We start from the raw sequence: 24889 nt of genomic DNA on the forward strand, positions 1-24889 counted from the left end.
GTATGTGGATATATTAAGACGCAATTTAAAAGAAAATTCAAAAAAATTAGGGTTGGAGGGAACGTTTGTCTTCCAACAAGACAATGACCCGAAACATACCGCACTAAAAACTCGGGAATGGCTTTTAAATAATACACTCTGGCGCCTAAACACCCCTCCACAATTGCCAGACCTTAACCCAATAGAACATTTGTGGGATGAAATCAGCCGCGAAATAAATAAACGAGGAATAAGAAACCGTGAACAACTAAAAAACGCTATTTTAGAAGAGTGGGATAAAATTCCAACATTGACGACCACAAAATTATTAGGATCGATGAAAGCTCGCTTGTTGGAAGTGATTAGGAACATAGGAGGTCCTACAAGTTTTTAAAATTTATAATTCACGTACAATGTGTAAGAATGATTTATTTCTGCAAAGTGTTCACAGACTTTTTTTGCATTCGTTTGGGGTGTTGTTTTGTTAAACATTTAATTGTGATATTCCTGTTGAACAAAAATAAAAGATTGAATATAAAATGAAAAATTCTGGTTTCTCTCTATCGAATAGTATATTTCATTTGAAAATAAAAGAAGTTTCTAATAAGATAATAATAAAAGTAATAAAATTTAGGTTAGTGTTCACAGACTTTTTTGGCCCAGTGTATATATGGAATAAATTGCATTATGTTTAATAAGAACAGTGTTTTAACCAACTCTCGAATAAGTAGTCTAACCTAAAGATAACTGTTCGAAGTCAGAGTAATAAAGGAAAAGTAACGTACTTTTTTTTTTCTTAAAACCCAACTTTTATTTGTTTAAAAAAAAACAGTTTTTATTTCTTAAATTAACTTATATAATTCTAATATAAATTATAATACAAATCTTTTTCTATGGATAGTTTTTATATCACAAAAAAAAAAAAAAAAATTGAAATAAATGTTCCATATAAATATGTAATATATATAACAATTTATTTACAGAATGCAATTGTAGTTAATCTGTCAGAATATCTTCATCATTCAAATCCTGAAATACAATCGAACATCAATTACATTTTTATAGAACTACGTCATATAAGTGAAGAAGTTATTATGTTATATCAGCTTTAGAAGGGCTAAAGTAAGAAATGATTATAACTTACATTTGGATCAATATCTTCTAAATTCATGTTTTCTATTTCCAATTCTAATTCACTATCATCCGGATATAGGGTTTTCTCCAGTTTCTTTAGAATAGAATCTGTTTGATAATCGATTATTTCCTTTTTCGATTCCACTGAAATTGAAAGTTACAATTTTGTAGTTTGGTACGTTAAGGTTATGATACTTTTTATGGAAAAGGTAAACAGATTAATGTGGGTACTTTATTCATTCTACTTAAATTATATTAATGTATTACATTCAACAGTTAGGCAGGTAAAATTATTTCTGTAGAGGCAACTTATTGGAGGGTAAGTTATATGGTTGCGCTAGTAACAGGATTAGAATCAGATTGAAGATACAAATGTTTTATCAAAAAATCCAGAATTCTAAATGCATATCACATTCAATTTAAGTTAATTTCCTTCCGAAAAATTAGTTTCTGTGAGGTTTCAAGAAAAAACTGTTTGTCATTCGTTGCCCTAAGTCCACTATCGAGTTTTATAATTCCAAGAATATTAAATACACTAGAATTACAAGTTTTAGTAAAATGAGTTCGACAGAAAAATGCAATAAGAATAGATTTTAAGTTTCTTTTTTCAAGTGGAATTTACGTCGAAAGTAAAAAGAGTTGCTATGATTTTCTTAACTTTGCTCGATCAATGCTCATGTGAACCTGTCTCCTTTATTTGAAATATTTTTAAGAAATATTGCTTCAAAAGATGCCACGTGACGGGGGAGTGTACATAATCCAGCATTCACTTTCTACCAGAAGAATACGTTTTCATTATTAAAATATGAAGTTAATTTAAAATGAGCAATTAACTAACAGGAAATAAAAATAATTAATTTATTCTTGCGATCTCTACGAGGCTGATGCATATAAGATCATGATTCATTGTAGTAATATTGATATTACCTTTAATGAAAGAAGAACTGGACGTTTCATTTGTGCTAGTTTGTTCATGCAGTTGTTGATCCTGATGTCCAGGTGGCAAGTAAAGAAATGTTCCTTCAGCCTCGGCTAATTTCATTTCTTCTATAGGACGTCTCTCGTGATTAGGCTAGGGATTAGGCAACACCAAAATAATAACAAATTTAATGTTTGTTAAATTTAAAGAAAAAATAATAATAAGAGTTAACAACAAACACGCAAACCCAAAATACCTACCGTAATATTTGGAAATTCCTTGGCTTTAAGAGGACCACGTTTTCTTGATTGTTCAAGAAACGCTTCTGCTTTTAAAGCATCTTCATAGCCGGGAAATAGATTAGGATACTGTGTGGGATCTGCTAAACTCTGTCCAGCTTTGTCGCCACATTTAGCCTTCCACAGGGCTACCATACGAGGTACTTCACTCGGCATGTATGTCCTATTACAGAATATAACGTGAATAGCGATATTCTACAAACCTAAAGGTAGAATATGATGATGCTCAACCGTTAGTCGATATTTCTCTTCAATTTACACGTATAAAATAAATTTCTGTCAGCTTTTTTCAACTTTTGTTTTAATCCCTAATCTTCTTACCTGGCCATCAGTGCTGCTTCAGGTATCCTATCTGATTGGACTAAAATATCTAGACAAGCAGTCAGATCTTGACGTAAGAAACGATCTACAAAGAGTGTATTTATACTGGAATGCCACTTCGATCGGTCGTCCGTGTCAGTGGCAAGCTGAGGTGCCGCAGTTGACAATAACAATAAACCGGCGTGGTGTTCAGCTTTTGTCAGAGCATCTTTTGCCTCAGCCAATCTGCAGCCAATTATTTGATATTTATTTAGTTATTTAAATAAATTAATTGAATAAATTAATTTACTTGTTCAATTGCAAACCTGGCTAATGTCATTGCAAGCGTCGCAACTGAAAGCCATTTACTTCTTCCGCCACATTCTTCCGCAAGAGACATTGCCATATCTAAATCGGATAATTGTAAGGCTAATTCAAATTTATGATCAGGATCTAAAGATACTGCTAACGCTTCTTTCTTCAATCCCTAAAAGACAAGACTTTCACTTTTAATGCAATTCTTGAAAGTAAATCTTATTGTTTTTTAATCTTATTGTATGCTTGGTTCCAGAACCTAATTACATTAATTCTTTAAATGAGACTTTAGAAGTCTCAGCTGCTCAATGAAGCCCGCAAATTCTTTAAAGCAACTGTTTCAAATCAGCATAAAGCCACTGATTTTCTTATAAAGTTTTTGGTATCTTCATTACAAGAAACCGCTACTCATCTAAATTAGACCCTACTCGAAAGTTTACGATTTTTCTTTTACGTTTTGACAACTAATTAATTTCATTACCAACAAACAATTGGCAATAGTACAACAGTGTGTCTTAATACAAATATATATATTTTTTTAATTTAAGGGGTCCACATCTATGGTAATTGGCACCTGGGGCTTTTTTGCCTTGGGACAGTGTACTCTCGTTTCAGGGAACAATGTCGTCTATCACCGGGTAGTGAGCTGTAAGGAGCTACTGAGAAGAGAAAAGTTAAGAGAATGCAGAACGAATTGTATTAAAAACTTTAAAAAAATAAAATTAATGCTATAATACTGTGTTGTATTTATAAGTACCTGTTTTTCTAGGAAATGAGCCACTCTAGATCTATGCTGGGCAGGAATGGTGGGCAATACTCTATCAGCTGTTTCAAAATCCCTTCTCATAACTGCTGTCTGATACTCCAGCACGGACAACAACAATCTATCATTTAATAAGAAAATAAAGAAAAAATAAAACGTAGAAAATAGTAGCGTTTTCCTCATTTAAAAACTATAACCATTATTTTTAATATATGAAAAAAATACTCACGTATAACAGACGATATTATGATGTTTATCACAGAGATATAACAGATTCTGTCTGGCCACATATCCAAGTAGATAGAGAGTGCTGTCCAGATGTGCCACAGTTACTATTTCTCCGCCGACATAGTAATTAATCCGGCCCACTGAATTTGTATAAATGAAACAGTCTCCTACCCACACTGCTGTTCTAACGTTTTCCTTCACTTCGTCTAAAAGCTAAAGGAATCAAAAAGGTAACGAAGTCAAAACCTTATTTTAAAGCTATGAGATAGATGGCAAACGTAGATAGTTCTTGAAATGTACTGTTCGCCTCATGCAGTACTACAAAAATATAAAGTTATAACAGATCACTAGCATGGACTTTTTTTTAAAAACTACTAATTTATAATTGCGTCCATCAATTCAGTACAACTCAATTCACAATTTAGTTTTCAGCGCATAAAGCTTTTGTTGTTGATTCAGCTATTGTCTTATTCTTCAAATCACATCTTCTTCATTATTGAGAATGCTCTTTCAAAGGATGCATATGTTTCTACCAGTCTAAAAATGTTTTCTATAATGTACATTTTGTTTCCAATTTTGATATTATATAGCGTTCAGCTTGTTCGATATTTGTCAAATAATTAAAACGAAAAGGTACACTACTTATGGCTTACCACTGGGCTTACCTAAAATTAAATAAACATGTAACTTACTTCCAAAGCATTCTCAATGCCGTCAGAGGTAACTTGATCTGTTGCAGGATGAGTTACAGCAGATATGTCGTATTTCAGTATATAATAAGATTCATCTGTCACAATTGCTAACAAATGTCCTGATTCAGACCAATATAGACTTCTAGCCTGGATTTCTATTCTTCTAACTAGATCCAAAGATTCCCAGTCGTAAAGACTCAGACCAGAAATAGTTCTGACACCAAGTAAATGTCCACCGAATATCCCTGTAGAAGAGTCCATTAAAAGTAAATTAATTAATTATAATCATACAAAATTATTTTTGGCCATTTCAATCAACATTTAACACCCACCTTCAGCGCCGAATTCCGGTTTGAAGGACTTCCTCTCTTTGAACTGTCTATACAGCCGAACCGTGGAAGTTCCTTCTCTGGTCGCATAGTCCGAACTATCCTGTGCCCATACAAACTCTTGAGCACTACCAAACGATTTGTTACGCAATGCCATGGCTGTATAGATGATATATTCTCCGTCACCGCAAACTACTACAAATCTACCGTTCGGATTGTGGGCCACACTCTGCGGATAAATATCACATGGACCCATATCTTTTGGCACCACCTGTAATCGTTCACCATCCCTCACTTCAGCTCCGTCTGGTACTGTTGACTTCAGGTTCACCTGTTGCATTTCAGAATGTCTGGCCCATACTATTTTCTCTCCGTTTACATCCATGGAGATCGCCGGCTCTTCTCTACCTATTTTCACCATTATGGAACCTTCATCATATCTGAAATGAGTTTAAAAAGAAATTAGTTTTGTTTGTTCAATTTCGAGTTTCTTAGGAAATACACAGGGTTTAAGGGGCTCTGCACTCGAAAAAATGTTTTTTATAAACTGGTCCATGTTTCTCTCTGCTGAGAGTAAAACTCAAAAACAAGAAATTGTCGTACAAATTAAATTGATTAAATTATATGCAAAAATCAACTTTTTCGTCAAAATCTACTTTAATAAATCGATTTTTCAATTTTCTTGTATGTTATCAATAACAGCTACAATGATTTCATTAAAATTTGCTTTACTTATTGCAATATATACAAATATTAATTTTAAAGTACTATTGTGGGAGAAGTATGGGGTAAGCTTTCCTCTTCAAATCATTTCAAATAATTAATGATCTTATTAACAGTAAAAAATTAACCAAAACTTCAAATTTGGAAAAAAATATATTTTCAAACTAAAACGATTTAGACTGTTTTACTTTTACGAGTATTAAGTATTGAATAAGTGCAATATTAATGGTAAAGTGAAATATTCCTGGCACGCCCATAAATTTTTCTAGTGCTCGTTTGAAAATCAGGTCCGTTTAAAAAACGTCAAGAGATGGTGAACGCACCGCACCGACTTTCAAGCCTCATAAGTCCTTCTCTGAAATGGTTAAACCAATACTGTGCAGCACAAATTGACCAAGCATTTGCCTCCGCATAACTTTACCAACTGCTCGACTGCCACTACTGTAAATAATCTTACTCAATAACGATTCATGCACTGATTTAATTCATTTAAGTTGCAAAAAAAAAATTAATTAAGTAAAAAACTCGACAAAGTACTAGTATTATATTCTGAAAATTGTACGCCCAAGTTATCAGTGACCGAAACTTGGCGACGCTATAATTAAAATGGTTTTGCTAGAGTAATTCCTTCGAGTTTTCGTTTTTTCTTTCCTGTAGACGCAACATAAACTTTGATTTATAGTTTTCCAAATTCCCCGAAACACGTATTTCATACAAAACATCCTGAAATAGAGTTTCAAAAAAACTAAGATCACAAATCATCCTCTTACGTGCGAAGTAAAAAAAAAATTACTACTGACCCTAGAGCAATATTATTGCAGCCTTTCAGACAAGCTACCGTCCAAACTCTTTCCAGTCCGTAATTCAGAGATGATTCCAGTCTATATGTAGCAGAATGCCATAATCTTACTGTACCATCTTCGCTTCCAGTAATGACTAATGGCAGTTCAGTATGGAAGCAAACTGCGCAAGAAAATAAAATGTCATAAAATGTAGATATACATTTTTTTTCTTTTCTTCTAAAGAACTGGTCAAAATTTAAAAACCTGCTGTGATATTTTGTGTGTGGCCATCTAAAGTCTGAACACATGTTTTATTCTGATAATCCCAGATCTTTACCGAATGATCATCAGCTCCAGAAACAAGATAAGGTTTATCACCACCGTGATAGTAATCCACACAATTCACTCCTTTTTCATGGCCCTCAAGGGTGAAATTTGGAGCAGCAGAACCCAATTGCCAAACCTGTAATTGTATTCGATGAATTGTTAAAAAAACTGGATTGATTGTCTGATATATTACATTCTAATCATATTTAGATTTAAAAAAAATATATTTATATATAAATACTTTGACAGTTCTATCCAAAGAGGCTGATGCAAAAGTATTATTATCCTTAGGATTGATAACAATTTGCATGACATAATGTGTGTGTCCTTCGAAAACTTGTTGGCATAACCATGATTTGTCCCAATTCCATAGTTTTATTAACATATCATCTAAAAAATATGAAAGAATATGAATTTCTACCTGCAGTGAAAACACTTGTTCAGAAAGAAAAAATTTCAAAGAGTTCTGAACATTTCCAAGCAGATATTAGGATTTAGCATTTTAGTTTAACGTTTGATTGTTAAAATTCTAATAAAAACATAATTTAATTAAGTTAATTTCTATTATAAAAACTTGTACCTACACTATTAAGATTCACATTTCTCGATATTGTACAGTTAAGAGTCCTACTAAATTGGGCAAAACAAATGGTTCAGATAGGTGGGTAAATGGATAACACACTAATGATGAATTCTAAGTTCACCTTTTATTACCTGACTGAAGACACAACTGCAACTGTACACACTATTGAAGGGTAGCAGGATAGGTACAAATTAATAAACGCCTTAGGCCAATAAGGAATATGGAAATTGGCAGAGATTGTAGGAGAACAGTGAACAACCGGCACAAGGAGTAACACTCCTTGAGAAGGCAAAGGATTTATCACGTTAAAATAAAATTAGGGTAACCTCTCGAAATTTTGTCTGCTGAAGATGTACACCTTTATGAAATTATTACTTTTATCTCAATTTTAATAAAAATCGTTCCACTTACCGCTACTAGTTAGGATGTAAGACTGCGAAGGATGGACAACAATGCATCTAACATAGTCAGAATGCGCTTCAAATGAATGCAGTCGCTCTAATGTATTGTAATTGAATATTCTAACTTGCATGTCATCTGATCCAGTAACGGTCCAATTCTTACGAGGAACAAATACGGCCGCCCTAACTGGCAGTTCACACACCTACAACGACCAAATTATTACTATTACTTATTCAACAATACCAATCACCAAGAATATCAAGTCGAGCGACCCACCTCAAATGACTTAACCAACTGTTGAGTTTCATGATTCCAAATGTGTACATTTCCGTTGTATAGAGAAGCTAACATCCATGGTTCGGTAGGATGAAGATCCACACATTTAACTCTATCTGACCGTGCCGTCAATTTCCTTTTAATATCTAATCTCAAAGGCTAAAACAACAATCGTGATTACACTTAATAAGAGATCTAAGAAAATTTGTTAAATACTGCTTTATTTTAGTAAAAACAATACCATTTTGATGTTTTAGGTTCCTAAAAATAATAAGCCTTACACACTTGATATAAACATTAGATAGACGTGGAACGGTGATATTCTGACAATATATGTAACCCTATTTACTGTCGATATGTGTTCCTATCGATTTCGGATTCTGCGATTTATTCGGATTTTTTCCATTCCATAGAGAGAAATTTAAGCTGTTTTTTGTTATCTCCTGTTAAATATAAGGATATGAGAATAACAATAACAAAATGAACTCTTGATAAAAGTTTATATGTCTATCTGGGTAGAGATAGGAGAGAATTAAACTTAATGAAGGAACACTACAATATTATTCACATAAGTGATTATTTGTTCTTGATTGGACCAGTATATCCATTGTATACAGTTTAATGAATTATGACTTAACGAATTACAGCTTAATGATTTATTGTGTTTTATTTCTTAGGGAATCATTAAAAGCAGTTTCAATTAATTAAAAAAGGGATTTTATGTTTGTCATATACGCAGTTTTATCTAAGTCTGCAAGCTTGGCACATCAAGTGTTGGACTGTTACACATGAAGTTATATCAATGTTTTTAGATGTCAGTGTTCACAGATTGTTGTTAATGGGAATTCGTTTCATTTTAAACCAATTTCTGGCTCATCCATTAGAGCACTAGTTCCTTTTCCCGATTATGGTCAAGTTATATGCGTTAAACATCCTTTACAAGGACATTAACAAAGCAATATGGCTCAAATCTTCTTACGACCTACAGACTGTTGGCTTTTTCCAAAGAGGCTCTGTACAAGAGTTTATGGCATTTGTTAGTAAGACCATTGTAGAAAGGACACAAACGGCTACCCGTCAGTCTGTTAAGGAAGGAGGTAAGAAAAATAATATGCATTTTATTTTGTTAAATGCTTTAAGATACCTGAAAAAGTGAAAAAAATTATGTCAAACCTCTTCAAGCAGCAATAAATGTTATCGTAATTATTAATTGCTAAATTAAAATACGTACATAGCCAAGACAGTTGTTACATTATAAAAATACCAATTACTCATCGCTAATTGCAAAAGATGTATGTGTATTTCATTAACAATCTGGAAATTTCTGCTGCTTTTCATAAATAATTAAATAATATTTAAATAATTTAATTTGAATAAAGCTATTAAAGAAATAGGTGGGAGAAATATTTGTCTTGTCTTGCTGTTATTATTAACTTATTTTCACTCCTTCAAATTTATGCGTAATATTTCAGAATATATGTGCCATGTTTATGTAAGATGTGACAATCTAGCTGGAGTGGTCATTTCTAATCACGATTATCCACATCGGGTAGCACACACTCTTCTTACTAAGGTTTGTTATTTTATTTATTATATATTTTAGGTAAATAGGTTATAATGTTAAAGCGAATCATTGGAGTGAGTAAAATAAAAGTTTTCCATGTTCTTAGTTAAAGGAACTCAATTTATTTATTCAAATTTAGCTGGATATGATCTCTTAATCCTCTAGTTTTGATAAAATGCTCTTTGAACATAATTCAATTCTGATAGCTCTTTCTGGATTTATCTTTCGTTCGTTTAATATGAATTCAAGATTCTTTGTGTCACTTAAAGCGTAGGCATTTGGAATTTTCTACTGCTAAAGCAACCGGAATATTTGTGCAGTGGAAGGGAAAGAGGTGCTGAATAATTTACATGCTTACCTTAACGTTAAGCGCTACTGCTTCTGAAATGACTCTCAGAAACTGTCTTTAACAAACCATAAACAAAAAAAATCTTCCTGCTGGATTAAAGTAAACATGATTTATTAAATTATAGGAAATTATTCATTAATGCATTTAATTGTCATAAAGATTTTTTAAGTTAACCTTTTTAAGTTTAAGAATGCTCTATAAAAACTAGTTATTGTTTATGTTGCTAAGTGTTAGAAATAGAAAATGTATGGGGAACTATATTAAAAATGCATAAACACTAACGTTTCTTTATATTTTCTCTAAATCAAATTTACAAAAAAAATACTTCAATATATTCACACATACAACAAACATGTCTCCTGTTTCTTACTCTCCACCGCGCAATAATCTCCTCTACACAGTGTTGCTCTCTTCAATAAGAAAATTCCCTCACCATTCCCAACATACTCCCACCTTTCAATTTATTTTTTTCAAAAGAAATTGAAACACACGGACTATAAATCCAGTTTTCTCGGGACTTGAATGATCCTTGTTCTAGTTCTTTTGACTTCCGCTGTCCCCTCCTTCACCACTTCCTCTGTTTTTGTTTCTACTGCTCGGGTCGCTGCACCTTGATCAGTACTTGACAACTCTAGTGGGTAGAGTCGTTGAAACGGTCGTGTATAAGTGCCTTCTGCTGTCTTGATCTTGGCCACTCTAACTTCTCCGTCCTTTCCTGGGAAGGTCTCAATAATTAAGCCTAAAGGCCAATTTATTCTTTTTACCTGGTCCGCTCCCACCAGTACCACGTCACCTACTTGCAGCTCCTTCCCTTCTCTCTTTCCTCGATGCACCAAATAGGCTAGGTACTCCTTTCGAAACCTTAGTCTTAAGGAAGTCCGTAGTCTTTGTAAATAACGCCATCGGTGCTTCATAGAACTTTCGTCTATGTTATCTAGATCGGGTACCTCACTCGAAGGCAGATTATGAAGAAACATAGCAGGCGTTAAAGCCCTCATTTGATCCACATCGTCCGAGATATATGTGAGGGGTCTGGAATTTATAGTTGCCTCACAGTCACAAATTATGGTATTGAGTTCCTCGTATGTGACTGTAGTTCTGCCTAAAATTCTTTTCAACAGATCCTTAATCATTCGCACTAATCGTTCCCACCAACCACCCCACCATGGAGCCGCAGGTGGGTTGAACTTCCAATCTATTCGATTAACTTGTGCAAATTCTACAATCTTCTCCCAATCTAAACCTCTCAGAGCATTACTGGTTCCTACAAAGTTTGTTCCGTTATCTGAAAAAATTGTACAAACTCTCCCTCTCCTTGCTATGAACCTTCTCAAAGCAGCTATGAAGGCTCCAGTCGATAACTCTTGCACAATCTCTAAGTGCAATGCTCTATACATCGCACAAGTAAATAGAGCGATCCAACACTTCTTCCCTCCCTTCAAATGAAGAGGCCCTGCCATGTCGACTCCCGTCACTTCAAATACAGAGGAAGCCTCTATCCTTTCACGGGGTAGAGGCGCCGGTGGTGTATTCGCCTCCTTCTGCCGATGCCTTTTACAAATTATGCATCTAGATATTACCTTTTTAATCGTTCTTCTTGCTTTTATAATCCAAAATCGTTCTCTCAATTTTATCAATAATATGTTAACCCCGGCATGTTTAAAAGACTTATGATAAAACCAAACAAGTTTGTCTACAATATGATGTTTCGAAGGTAATAGTATAGGATGTTTGAAAGATTCTATTTCGTCTCCTAATTCAATTCTTGTTTTAATTCTCAATATTCCTCTGTGCATAAACGTTGTGAATTCCTGTGATTTGGTTATCCTATCCTTTAAACCTTCTCTTTGCGCTATCTGGATAACCTTCTCCTCCGCCCTTTGAAATTCAGTAAATGACAATTCTCCCCGGAGTGTGTGTCTAAATTGCTCAAATGACAATCCTTCACAAACAATTTTCTCATTCGATGGATCTCTCAACTTCCGAAGAAAACGCCAAATCCAGCCCACCATGCGAACCATCTTTAAATAACTTGAAAAATATTTCAATCTATCGCTCAGAGTACTTTCTTCACAGAATGTTGCACATACTACTGTCTTCCGCTTTTCGCGGTTCACTTCCTCTTCTTCTGCGGCAAAGACACTAGAAGGCCACAATTCCTCTCCTGCTCTCAACCATTCGGGGCCCTCCCACCAACGACTTTCGGCTAATACCTTTGCGTTGCATCCCCTCGATGCAAGATCTGCAGGATTCTGTCTTCCTGGGATATGTCTCCAGTCATCCGGACAACTATTTTGGCAAATCTCTTTACATCTGTTACCTACGAAGGTGTTCCAGTTACCTTTTGTTTTTATCCATGTCAAAGCTACAGCTGAATCGCTCCAATAATAACTTTTGAATTCCATTGATAGTGCCCTTTTTGTAGCTACACCTAAACGTGTTGCGATTACCGCAGCCATCAACTCCAGTCGCGGTATCGTCATTGCCTTAATAGGAGAGACTCTTGACCTCGCCTGTACCAGCCGTACTATTACTGAGTCTCCGCATCTACTTCTTATGAAGACGCACGCTGCGTAAGCATCCTTACTCGCGTCACAGAAGACATGCATGCTAACTTCTTCCCATGTTATACATATGTTACGGGGAATCTGACATTCTCGTAACCAGGCTACAGTCTTCAACCAGGCGTTGAACCTTTTCTTTAACTCTATGGGAAGATCACCATCCCACCTACATTTTAGTAACCATGCAGCTTGCAACAATAGTTTAGGTACAAGAGTAACTGGGCACGCTAAACCAATCGGATCGAAAATTTTCTGGGCCACCGACAGTAAACTTCTTTTTGTGACAGAACCTGAAACAAAATCAACGCTGTTAATATTACAGTATAATTTATCGGAGGTGGTGTCCCACAGTAACCCTAGCACGGGTTCCATTATTTTGTTAGCTTGATTCACTGTTGGATCATTACAATTAGAGTTCCACTCTCTCAAATTGAAATGAGCTAAGTTCATTAGTTCTTTAGCTTCATTAATGAATTTTGTCAAGTCCGAGGTGTTCTCTACACTCGTGAGGCAGTTATCTACATACAATGATTCCTTCAGTTTTCCTGCTGTCTCTCTCAGATGTGGTGGTGCTTGCTCGAAATGGTGGGCTATTGTGGCAGCCAATAAAAACGGGCTTGACGACACTCCAAAGACCACACGACAATGTCGGTAAATTTGTATCTCTCCCTCAGCTTGTCTTTTCCACCACAGAAATCTCATGAAATCCCTATCCTTTTCGTACAAACTCATCTGGAGAAAGGCCTTTTCGATGTCTGCAATAACTGCGATAGCATATTTTCTGAACTTGATCACAATCTGAGGAATTAGCTCAATCATGTTAGGCCCCCTTTCCAAACATTCATTAAGTGAAACTCCGTTTTTATCCTTTGCAGAAGCGTCAAAAACCGGCCGTACCTTTGTAGTCGCACTTGTCTCCTTTAAAATCATGTGATGTGGTAAATAATGGCAATCAATTTCCTTCGGGTTTGCCTTCACCTCTTCAATCACTCCCAACTCCAACCATTCCTGTAATACAGACTTATACCTATCAAAATTTCCACTACTTACTAGCTTCTTGGTGAGGCCAGTCAACCTCCGCTCAGCAAGATCTTTGTTCGACAATAGTAGGGGATGACCTTCCTTCCAAGGTAGACTAACTTCATACCTTCCCTCTTCGTTTCTCCTTACTGTTTCTTTGAAGTGTCTCAAGGTTTCAGCTTCTACTTCCTTCTTTATGTCATTTGCATGCTGATCTGTAATGCCTAAAACATCAAGTCTCCATAAGTCTGAGATATCAAGCTTATTACCACAATACATACTTGTAAGTGTACGATCTTCCACACAAGTCTGTTTGCCCAAGACAGTCCATCCTAATCTTGTTTCAACAGCTAGCAAACCGTTCTCTATCTCCTCTATCTTTCCTGTGAGTATCTGTGGCAACGTGTCTGCTCCTAACAATAATTTTATTTCCAAGTCACTCCGTCCCGTGTCTGATAATAATATATCTTTTGACATTAAAGACTCTAAACATTTCATGTCTTCTAATCTAGGAACCCAACTGCAAATCTTTCCCTGATCTAACACAGACGTTTTACATGAAAAATGTTCGGCTAAATCCTGTAATTCAACCTCATAAACATAGTGGGTTTGCTTCTTGACTTCCATTCCACCAAAAAGGCTGTGCGAAAATGTCTCCTTGCCGGCCTCTTTGAGTCCTAAATGTTCTACGCATTCCCTTTTAATGTAAGACTTCTGCGACCCCGAGTCTATGAGTGCTCGGACGATAAGTTCTGATTTAGGACCTTTGATCTTTATCATTAGAGTTTGAAGCAGCGTTACACCTGAGCTGTAATTAATAAGAGAAGTTCCAATCTGCGTCTCTTTAGAACCTTCTTCTAAAGACTTATGTTCTTTTTCCCGTTGCTCTGGGCACATGACTGACAAGTGACGTTTATGGCATATGAAACACTTAACAAAATTCTTGCACTGTCTAGCTAAATGTCCTTGTCGCAGACACTGAAAACATCGTTTGTTCTGAACCAATCGTTCTCTCTTTTCTTGAAATGTTAGACTACCAGCATTAAAGCAATCTTGTGGTCTATGAGTTTTATCACAAAATACACAAGTTGATTTTTCTGTATTTATCAAAGAGGCTGCTGAAGGTAATTGGCGTATGCTAGCCCTCTCATTAGTAGCCTCTTTTACGAAACTAGCACGCGTAAGTAACAATCTCTCCTCACACTCGACCTCTTGCTTCAAAAATATTAGCAGTTTTTCTAAAGGTTTTACTCCCATTTCTTGTTCATCCTTTTCTTCTTCTGACATTCTCTTTCTTTCCCAAATTTTCCATAAGTCTTCAGGCAAAGCTGATTCAGCCAAAGGATACAAAATAAACGAATAATTATCCATCGTCACGCCCAGCGACTCAAGTGCTTTTAATTGTGTTTCTAGTTTGTCAAAAAGGTCGCTTAAATCACTCCTCTTTTCCTTAATATTCTGTTGAAGAACTAACTTCAACAATTCTCTAATGTACACCTCCTTTAATAAATCGTCTCTTCCAAATTTTCTTTTCAATCGTTCTATGGCTGGTTGATAATTTTCTGCCGACGGTGGGAACCTCTCGATAAATTTTCGAGCTTTCGAGCCCTCTTTCATTGATTGAATTAAATACTGGAATTTATCTTCTAAAGATAACTCGTCATCGTCATGAATTTTCTTGAACTGGGCCCAAAACCCTATCCATTCCTTTATGTCACCGCTGAATTTTCTCAACTCTAATTTAGGTAAACGTAAACATTTTTTTACTTGATAAACTCCCCTTGCTCTCAGTTTGTGAGTCTACATCTTTATCCTTTACTGACAATTTATCTGAAGCACAAAGCTTTCTTTCTACCTGATTCTTTAATGTAATCCACCTGTCTCGGTAATTTTGTACCTTATCATATTCTTCAGATATTTCTTCCTCTGTAACCTCTTTCGTAATAAAAATAATTTCACGTACCTTACTGTCCAGCCCAAATAATTCCATTGCTTTATCTTCCAATTTTCTATATTCTATCTCCAAAAGATGAAGATCTTGATCACTTGCTTTTACCATGTCCTCCACTAAATTAGCTGTTACTGAAAACAACCTCCTCCATTGTGCTCTTTCTCGTTTTAATACTAACAATTTATCATACATTTTCTTTATAATTCCCCACAAGGGATGCCACTATGTTAGAAATAGAAAATGTATGGGGAACTATATTAAAAATGCATAAACACTAACGTTTCTTTATATTTTCTCTAAATCAAATTTACAAAAAAAATACTTCAATATATTCACACATACAACAAACATGTCTCCTGTTTCTTACTCTCCACCGCGCAATAATCTCCTCTACACAGTGTTGCTCTCTTCAATAAGAAAATTCCCTCACCATTCCCAACACTAAGTATTCGGTGCAGTTGAATTTTAAATGATAGTTTGTAGTTTTTTTTTAGTACTATAGTTCGAACTTGGGTCATTTAATCAATATAAAATTCAAAAAATTGATGGAATCGACTTGTTATCTCAACTTCGTACAACCCCTTAAAAATAACACTTGACCTACCTCGTAACTATAAAATTAGCCATTTCTTATCTTAAATACATATAAGTGAGTTTTAAGCAATCATTGAACAGCTCTCAGGGATTAGATGTTTATTTGTTATTGAATTAAATAAATAGTCTAGAAATAATTTGTTTCTCTCTACTTTTAGGTGCTAGATGAATTTGCTACTAAAATTCCAGCAAGTTGTTGGCCAACGGCCTCTGAAGCTTCCATAGACTTCCCAGCGTTGCCATTATATCTTGCAAAATACCAAAACCCAAGGGAAGCTGACGCCATGACGAGGATACAAGATGAATTAGATGAGACTAAAATCATACTTGTACGTTATTGTTTATTAAATAATTTCAATTAATATTGTAAAAGTATGAACTCTTATTACACAATTTAGCATCAACAAGTCAGTCGCTCACTCAATGCATGGTTTGTCGTCTCTCAGATTTCCTGCTGAAATTCATGGTCGAAAGTGTAAAATAGCGTCCCTATCCCTCCTTGCAAACTCAAAACAGTTTCTGTGTTGGTTTAAAAGTTTTATGAGGTGATGAGAGCTAGATATTTGTAAGATAAATTCACAAAAGATATCACAACTTGTATAATTATTGCTTCATAAGAAGAAAATACTTCAACATTAAAAACTTCTTACACAACGTTAACATTGTGACACTTTTCGTCTATTTTCGGTGTAGTATCGGTATTGTGTCTATTGTATGTAATTTGCAAGTGGTGTGGTTTGTAGAAGGGCTTTAGTCTGAAGTGAAAGGGGTTCCATTGGTTTTTTGGCCCTTTGTCTTCATTATGCAGCAACTACAAATCTTATCTCACCCGTTTCCTAGAAATCAGTTTTTTCCGAAATAAATTAAAAAAAGAAAAAAAAGCGATTTCATGGTTTCTCAAATTTTAAGATTATCCTAGAATGTTTGAAAAAAAAAAATCATGGAACTATTTCTTGATTTGATTTTTGGAATTCTAACTTTTCACAACGAAATACTGAATAATGATAAGAATAATTTAATCAAAGTGGCCCCTTAAATGAAATCTTAACATTCGAAAGTTGGACCAAAATGTTTCTAAGTAGTTTGCTCCAGGAGTTGAGTGTATATTTAGAATCGAAAGATTCTAAAGCGACATTTTCGAAAAATTTCAATACAGTGATCTAAAAAATTTTTTAAAATCTAATAAAATATGTTAGTATCCTTTTGCAAACATGTAAATTATAAGATAAGTGGCTGTATCTAAACGAAATTTTAAGTTACGTTTTCTGCAATTTTTTATTTTTTGAGATCATTTTCTTTTATAAAATTTTTTGTTGCAAACTCACAATTTAGAATTGAAAAACAGGGCACCTTAACGATATCTGAAAGTGTATATTTTGGTGTAACTCAGTTCTCAGAACGTTTGTTTCAAGTTACAATGTATTCGTATATTCTAATATCCGTAAGAAAGTAATGTGATACTTAAGTGACATTCATATTTTTTTCAATTAATAAATAGCTAAAAGCAAAAACTAAAAGTTAAAAAAAAAATAGCTGCTTAAAACTGATAGATTTTTGTTTCTTTTAGTTTTCCGTTTATTATTATTATTATTATTTATTTATTTTTAATAAAGTAATAAATCAGGTATGATGATAATGTCCTTCCTAAAATAAATTTTAGTCGAATTAAGAAGCTATTATTTATATTGTGGCAAACGTTTCGTTTCTTTTTTTTGTTTTCAAGGTTTCAAGGAGCTGTCCAATTTCAACGGAAGCTCTTAATTTGTTATAAGTTCAACGCTACCGAAATAATCCCAATCTTCACTTTCTTGTATAGTGTTTGATTCTACTTTCTAAACGGTATTTTTGCTAAGAATATCCACCTCTTATATCGATTATGAAAGTGTACTCTATATTAAAATGTGGTTAAAATTGTCGAGATATTCAATTGTCGTGTTTATTTATTTATTTGCATTGAAGAATTAAGTATAATTTTTTATTAAATGATTATTTATTTACTTTTACAGCACAATACCATTGGTGCCGTATTGGAAAGAGGTGAAAAATTGGATGATCTAATTATGAAATCTGAAAGTTTATCTGTACAGTCTAAAGCATTCTACAAGACTGCTCGCAAGACGAATTCCTGTTGCAGTTATGTCGGTTAAACTGCAAATTGTTTTTATAATAAAGTATATACATATTGTTATAATTTAATAATAAATTCAATTTACTTCGACTGGATATACACAAAAAAAAAATAAAAAAGAAGAACAATAAACCAACGCATTTGTGAAGAGAATAAGCTAAAGAAATATTTGTAAACAAATGAAGCATTTATCATCCCTATTGATGTTTCTATAACTGGTAACGCCGAAGGTGATTTAGATAATATGTATTTTATATGTTACGTAAAAAAAAAAGGAAACCAAAAGTATTTTGTAAGTGAGAGTATTCAACCCGCTAACATTTAGTTATTAAAACCATAAGTTTAATACGTATATATTTTTTTAAAAGATACAACATCACTTACAAGCTAAAAGAAATAAGTTATAAGTTGGTTTCTTCATTGTAATTTGGTTTTAATCGATATACATTTGTGAAAGATAATTTGACATCGATAGAGAAATCGAGACGAAAAAGGTTTTCTCAAACCATGAGTAATATATGTTGACTTAACTCTTGTTTTTCCTTTTTTTTTTTTTTAATTTAGTCTTTTAATACTTATTTACCGAACAAATACTAAATTTTAGAATAATTAGTTTTCTTTTAGTTTTACAGCTAATCATATCTTCTATTTCCATGTCTTGCAAATATTCTTTAAAATAAGGCCAGTATATTGAGCTTAAAACTATGTAAAAAAAAGTGTTTGATGTGCTTTTTCTTTCTTTTTTTTTTTATTAGGAAAAGAAAACCTTATTTCTACATACTCTGAAATATGTGGTGAAATACTAAAAAGAAAATAGGCCTATCAGAGTATGATTTGCGTGTACCGTTAAGTTCAGTTAAAGTAAACAAATAAATTGATATTGGAATTTAATGAAATAAATAAATGTATGTTACATGTTGTGTATTTATTTAATAATTGAAGGCATAAATTATTAATATGGGTACTACTGTTATTATTGTTGTGAACTACTGAAAGAAATATGTAAGTAAAAGTGGTATATCTCCACGAATTAATAAGTTAGGTTATGTTATTATTTATATATACATATGATTATAATAAACTTACGTTAAAATTTTGCGATTCGTTTTTCAATCTCTTCTCGCTTCTAAAATTGGTAACTCCAGGTAATTTTTTTTTTTTTTTTTTTTTGTATGTGGTCAGCACATCTTGATACCAAATAATTGGAATAAAGTTCAGATTTAATATTTTGGAGGTTGGCAGGGAACTGCAATATTTTGAGAATTCCCCAACAAAGGCCATTAAAAAGAACAACTGATGGGCTATTTGAGCGGTTAAATGTTATTTGCCATGCTTGAACATAAAATTATAAAATAAGGTCAAAAAAATAATTATAAAACAAAATAATTTCTAAACGATCTTGTCACTCTTCATAATTGTTCACAGTACTAGGTTGCTGTAAGTGGTGAACTATCGTGTAGGTAAAAACAATACAATTAATGCCATAATTCCTTTTCAAATCCACCACGATCTTCACGATTATTATGATAGATAATATGGATCTATAATTGGGGGATTATCATCCGATAATCACTAATAAATTACTATTTGTTTTTTATCATTGATAACCACTTAGTAAAAAATAAGTGAATTAGAAAAACTTTAAACATGAATAACAATTATTTTTTACAATTTTTGTCTGCATTTTCATATTAGTTGAAAGTAGCTACTAAACATTCCTAGAAAACTATTAAGTTGGAAATTTAAAGTAATTTAATTTTCAGCCGTGCTTCAACGTCCGATTACCGATTAAAAATGCCAAGTAATATAATCGCATATTGTTTTAGTTATTGATGCGACTGTAGCAACAGAAGAAAAAGAAATATTAGTTCATTTACTTGAGAAAAATGAAAGCATACAAGAAGTTCTTTGCCGTGCGCGAAAGATGTGCAGATGATTTTTTTCAGAATATGAATATTAATAATAATAAAATTATGAAAAACTCGGAATCTTCTGAGAATATCTATTGACACTTCAAGTTCAGTAAAACAAAATAGTAAAAAATGATTACATTAGAGTTTTCAAAGAAAATTAAGGGAGATTTTTTCCATTAAATTCATTAAATAATGCTATGTCTACTTAGTAACTAGTAAGAGTGTTCTTTACACTTTTACTAAAGAAAAAGTTACTAACTTGCCATATTGTTTCAATTTACTTCAGCAAATTCATTATATGAGAAGTTAATATGTATGACATGGACTCCGTCAAGTATCCTGAAAATGTCTTAGCTTACCTAGTTACTAATGTAACTTTTCTAATATTTATTAGTGATTGTTACTAAATATTTGTACATTTATTTAATTTTGTTAATAAATTTTATACATTTTATTTAAAAATTAGTTTATTTATAATTTCAGTTTCAAATTTAAGTATTTTTATATTATCAAAATCATTCAACTGTAATTACCACTTTACTGACTGGGTTGTTTTAATTGAACAATGGCTCCAAAGATTGAAATTGAATAGTTTATTAACAATTTAAAAACAGTTGTACAAATATATATACAAAAGGAGGTTTCAGGCTGCAGTACCTGCAGCGATTTTGTTTTAACATTGTATATTGATTACAATCATGTAAGTATAAAAAAGTATAAAAAAATTTCTGGGTAAATTAGATTAAGTGCACTTCTTGGAAAGAGGATTGGTGGTTGTGATTCATCGTCCCACCGTTTTTATACTATTAAGGATGGTTAAATTTATTGTTATTAATGATCCCGTGAACAACAATTAGTTGCAAGGTACAGTAGAAGTCCTAACCTAATGACATGGTCAAACAGCTAATTACTACCTACTTTTTTAAAAATCTATTGAAATACAACGGTTGCGCTATAAAACCTTTGGAACTTCTTTGAGACCAAACTAGACAGTAGCGCAAAAAGAACTAGTAGGGAAAGTCCTCATCTTCTTTAGTAGTGGAGGGTTCATAGATCCAAAACTATAAGCAGGCAGGCACTATAAGCCTCTTGTTGCAATGCCGTGGGGCATAGGTCCCGTCCCTATACAAATCTTAATCTTAATCCTAACATGCTTAATAGCCTTAATTCATTCAACAAAATAAAATTTAACCCAAGCAAAAATAGTTTTAAACGTATTTCTTGAAGCATAAACTTAGCGGGAGGTAAACATGATGTAATTCAAACAAATAAAAAATAGCACAGATGACTTTCTTGTGTTTTTATTACACTTGTCATAGAGAACTATCCCTGCTACATGGTCCAGGATGGCACAGTCTTCCACATTTACGACCACACGATTTACCACAGCAATGAGGTGTCACTCCAGCAATCTGCGCAGCAAAGTGTAAATAAATAACTGGGTGTAACTTCAGCGATTTTTCTTCCATTTAGTTGAATGAACTGTTTATAAAAATTTCCAATTTTCATAGTATGAGTTGGTGCAAAAATAGTTATTAATAATACAAAGAAAATAAAATTCTGGCGATATTGCGAAAGGGTCATTGCCCTTTTTGTGCGTTACTGTGGTGTTGGATTCATGAAAATTTTAGGAAAATACCTTAAATATAAGATAAGATCGTTCAATCTGTTTTAAGAAAAGCTACAGCTGATACTAAAACAAGAACTAGAAAACTTGACAGCTTACCCATTGGCACATGCATGAGATTGAAATGGTGCTTCCCATCTGAGCGATATCTTCCATGAATCACTCTCACTCGCTCTTTGGGAGCACTTTCAATCCATTCTCTTATAATTAGGAGGCGCTATGATCCAAAAGCTGATTCTTGGACAGCACCAACATTGACTACCATTGCTGCTGCCTTCCAGTTGCCTATGTTAAGCAACGTCTGAATGTCGGTTAGCAGAGCAATGTTTCTATCTGAGACTAGGCCTACCGAAATCTTTGGACCACATTACATCTTTAATTGTACTCCTATTCATCAAGAGGACATTCTTTAGATAAAATTCACTCTAGGAAATATGGAATATGAAAAGTATTGCCAGTAAAAGTATTGGGTATCAACTTTACAAGAATTTTACAAATACTAACCACTTTCGGTTCTGCTATACGTCCGCACATACATCTGTATCGTAAAGGTAGACGATTTTGATGGAATTCTTTTCGACACATTGGACAACTCCAAACAGATTGATTGACTGAAATTAAAACAAAACTACTTAGTAAGTAATGTACATTGGAAACCTAGGTTTGTTAACAGTTGGACTGGGAGTGTAGAAAGATTTATGTAAAAATTTTAATGTATATTTACTTTATATGGCTACACTATATTAAAAAAAAAAACTTGATTAAAGTGATTTATAAAGAATAGATTCTATTTACAAGACGCATCACATTTACGCAATTACGATATTAAATACATACCCGGATTGACGACAATCAAAAAAATGAAACAAGAAAAGGCATGAATTATTCTGAAATCCCAACATGAGCAAAACAAACGGCTTTGCACTTAAAACATAACACTACAGTAAAAAATGTGATAAGATCAATTATCCTTAAGGATTATCCTCAAGGAGGAAGATTCCAGCAAGTGTGCATAGATCGCTAAGAAACTCTCTTATTTTCAAGGAAAATGATTACAAAACCTGATGAAGCGCCAGACAAATATACAGACGAAGACAAGAGTTGCGTGTTAATCGGATGTTTAAGAAGAAAACATTAAAATAGGAAAGTGCTTCTTACTTCTCCGATCAAACATGCGTTAACTTTTTAAGTTTTAAAAAAGAAATACGAACTTATTAAAAATGTTAGTGTAAAAGACAAATTCGAAAACTTGATACAAAAAAAATAGATTGAAAGCCTAAAAGACCTATCACCTTAAGGAGACTCTTGTGAGAGTTCTTAAAATGCTTAAAATTAAAATAATAATTATTATTATAAGGCAAAATGAATGTTTAATACTTACCATTACTTTCGGCCCATTTTGATACACAATTTAAGTGAAATATATTCCAGCAGTGAGGACATGGCCACACTTTATGCTTGTTAGATATCAAATCAGCGCAAATTGTACATTCTGCTGAACCGTTACTTAATGAGTTTTCAAGTAATTCTCGTTGATTTTCTTCTACAAAGAAGTCATTTATAATAAACATACAAGTTTTAAAATATAATTTTTTTAAAAAACAGCACTATCTCTTCTTTTTCTAGAATCTATATCGAAAATTATGCACCCTGTTATAATCAACCCAGTTAAAGATAACCCCAACCAATGTATTTTTAAATCGTAAATATTTGTAAATTTTCAAAAACACCTTATAATTTCTTAATTATAACCAGCATATTAGCTGAAAAACTAGTTATTTTAACACGATTTATTTTTTTGCAATTAAATTTATTTAGTGGAATTTAAAAAATACGTACCTTCTCGTGATTTAGAGGTTTTTCTTCGAGATCTATCCCTGTTTGAACTATCTGCACCAGTTCCTCTCCTAATAAAGTAAAAATGTTTACGTTTTAATAGATTCATTCAAAGAATTTTTTTTTTGTTAGTTCTTCACAGGAAATCACCTTGTACTATCATAATCGGATTCACTGAGAGATGATTGTAGCAATAGTACAATACCAAGGCCAATACCAAATACCAAAGGTATTCCAATCTTAACAAATAAAGGCCACATTTGTATTTTCTATCATTGAAGAAATTAGTTTTTTAATGTCACAACCACATAACACTTAGTCACGTATTAATCTCTAGCTAAACCAGCTTTAACATGTGAAACGGGTTTTGGGTTAATGGTGGACAATTCCAACTTAAAAAAGCAAAAAAACACAGAGCTCTATTGGCAAGTTCGATAACTATTAAAAATCATTGGTTCTCAGTTCTTCTGCTAGGTGACATAGGCATGTACAATTTATATTTTTAATTTCATACAAAACACTCCATTTTTATGTTAACCTAGTTTAAAGTAACTTTGATAAGAGCGCAAATTAAGTATTTATTAATAAAAAGGGTGGAGTGAAAATAATTGTAATAATGAAGTAGTAATTTTTCACATTTATGGCTGGCCGTATATTTTAGTTCCAATCATGTAACTAGAAGTTTCATTATGGAGCTCTGTCAATTTAAATCTTCTTTATTACGATTATTAACTTTCGACTGATATTGCTGTATAAAAAAAAAAAAAAAAATACATGGAGCTGATCGAAGAAGAATAATACAGTTCAAAAATCACACCACGATAATATTAGCGAAAAAATACGTGAATTTGTAAATGATATTCCAATATTTAAGCCACAAAAAAAAAATAAATGATAAAGTGGACTAAAACACTTTATTTGGAAACTTTCCAATTCTCCGAAAAGATTTTTTTATTCTCATACAATTGTTGTAATCTGTACATTATATATGTACATATTTCTACTACATTTAACTAATAAACGTAATTTAATTAACCGAAGAATTGGCCCTTAATATTTTTTATAAGATTTTTCGGGGGGGGTTGGTGTCCAGATGTTTGCTGCTATCTCTAATCGTAGCCATGCCACTTTGATAACTCGGTAAAGATTTTGTGTTGTACCCCTGTTTTAAAGGATGGCCTATTCCCGGAACGTACAAACCTGTGTTCCATCAATTCAAAAACAAATTTGATTTTAAATAAATATTGATTGACGCAGATTTGGAGGAAAAAAAGGGGGAAAAAAAAGAAAAG

General features: G+C 33.1%; 3 protein-coding genes across 5 annotated transcripts; 1 reads left to right on the forward strand and 2 right to left on the reverse strand.

Annotated features, from left to right (window-relative positions):
• Window positions 1–769: 769 nt before the first annotated feature.
• beta'COP (coatomer subunit beta') lies at window positions 770–8446 on the reverse strand. Its single transcript, XM_074120449.1, has 16 exons — window positions 8293–8446; window positions 8052–8210; window positions 7785–7977; window positions 7032–7180; window positions 6728–6926; window positions 6482–6644; window positions 4962–5398; window positions 4630–4874; window positions 3939–4150; window positions 3704–3830; window positions 2958–3118; window positions 2653–2877; window positions 2293–2494; window positions 2041–2185; window positions 1124–1257; window positions 770–1008 (listed from the first exon to the last, which is right to left on the reverse strand). The coding sequence occupies exons 1-16, from the start codon at window positions 8293–8295 to the stop codon at window positions 976–978; spliced, it is 2787 nt and encodes a 928-aa protein (XP_073976550.1). The 5' UTR covers window positions 8296–8446; the 3' UTR covers window positions 770–975.
• Window positions 8447–8783: 337 nt separating this feature from the next.
• Window positions 8784–19319, forward strand: Ykt6 (YKT6 v-SNARE homolog). The gene is made up of 4 exons (XM_074120461.1): window positions 8784–9148; window positions 9524–9624; window positions 16252–16422; window positions 18100–19319. Exons 1-4 carry the CDS (start codon window positions 8959–8961, stop codon window positions 18238–18240), a joined length of 603 nt encoding a protein of 200 aa, XP_073976562.1. The 5' UTR covers window positions 8784–8958; the 3' UTR covers window positions 18241–19319.
• Window positions 18765–24051, reverse strand: LOC141450253 (NF-X1-type zinc finger protein NFXL1-like). Of its 3 annotated transcripts, XR_012455986.1 has the most exons (6): window positions 23748–24044; window positions 23601–23668; window positions 23143–23304; window positions 22266–22372; window positions 21861–22148; window positions 18765–21546 (listed from the first exon to the last, which is right to left on the reverse strand). XR_012455986.1 is itself a non-coding variant. In XM_074120464.1 (5 exons), the coding sequence occupies exons 1-5, from the start codon at window positions 23855–23857 to the stop codon at window positions 21515–21517; spliced, it is 549 nt and encodes a 182-aa protein (XP_073976565.1). In that variant the 5' UTR covers window positions 23858–24051; the 3' UTR covers window positions 18765–21514. The 3 variants fall into 3 exon arrangements, 2 of the variants coding, with proteins under 2 accessions (XP_073976565.1, XP_073976566.1); XM_074120464.1 differs by lacking the exon at window positions 21861–22148 and having other exon boundaries at window positions 18765–21616; window positions 23748–24051; XM_074120465.1 differs by lacking the exon at window positions 21861–22148 and having other exon boundaries at window positions 23748–24041.
• Window positions 24052–24889: the final 838 nt, after the last annotated feature.

The sequence above is a fragment of the Rhodnius prolixus genome, unplaced genomic scaffold (genome assembly GCF_049639745.1).
Source record: "Rhodnius prolixus isolate KJV_2025 unplaced genomic scaffold, Rpr scaffold_2, whole genome shotgun sequence".
In the NCBI taxonomy this organism is placed as follows: domain Eukaryota; kingdom Metazoa; phylum Arthropoda; class Insecta; order Hemiptera; family Reduviidae; genus Rhodnius; species Rhodnius prolixus.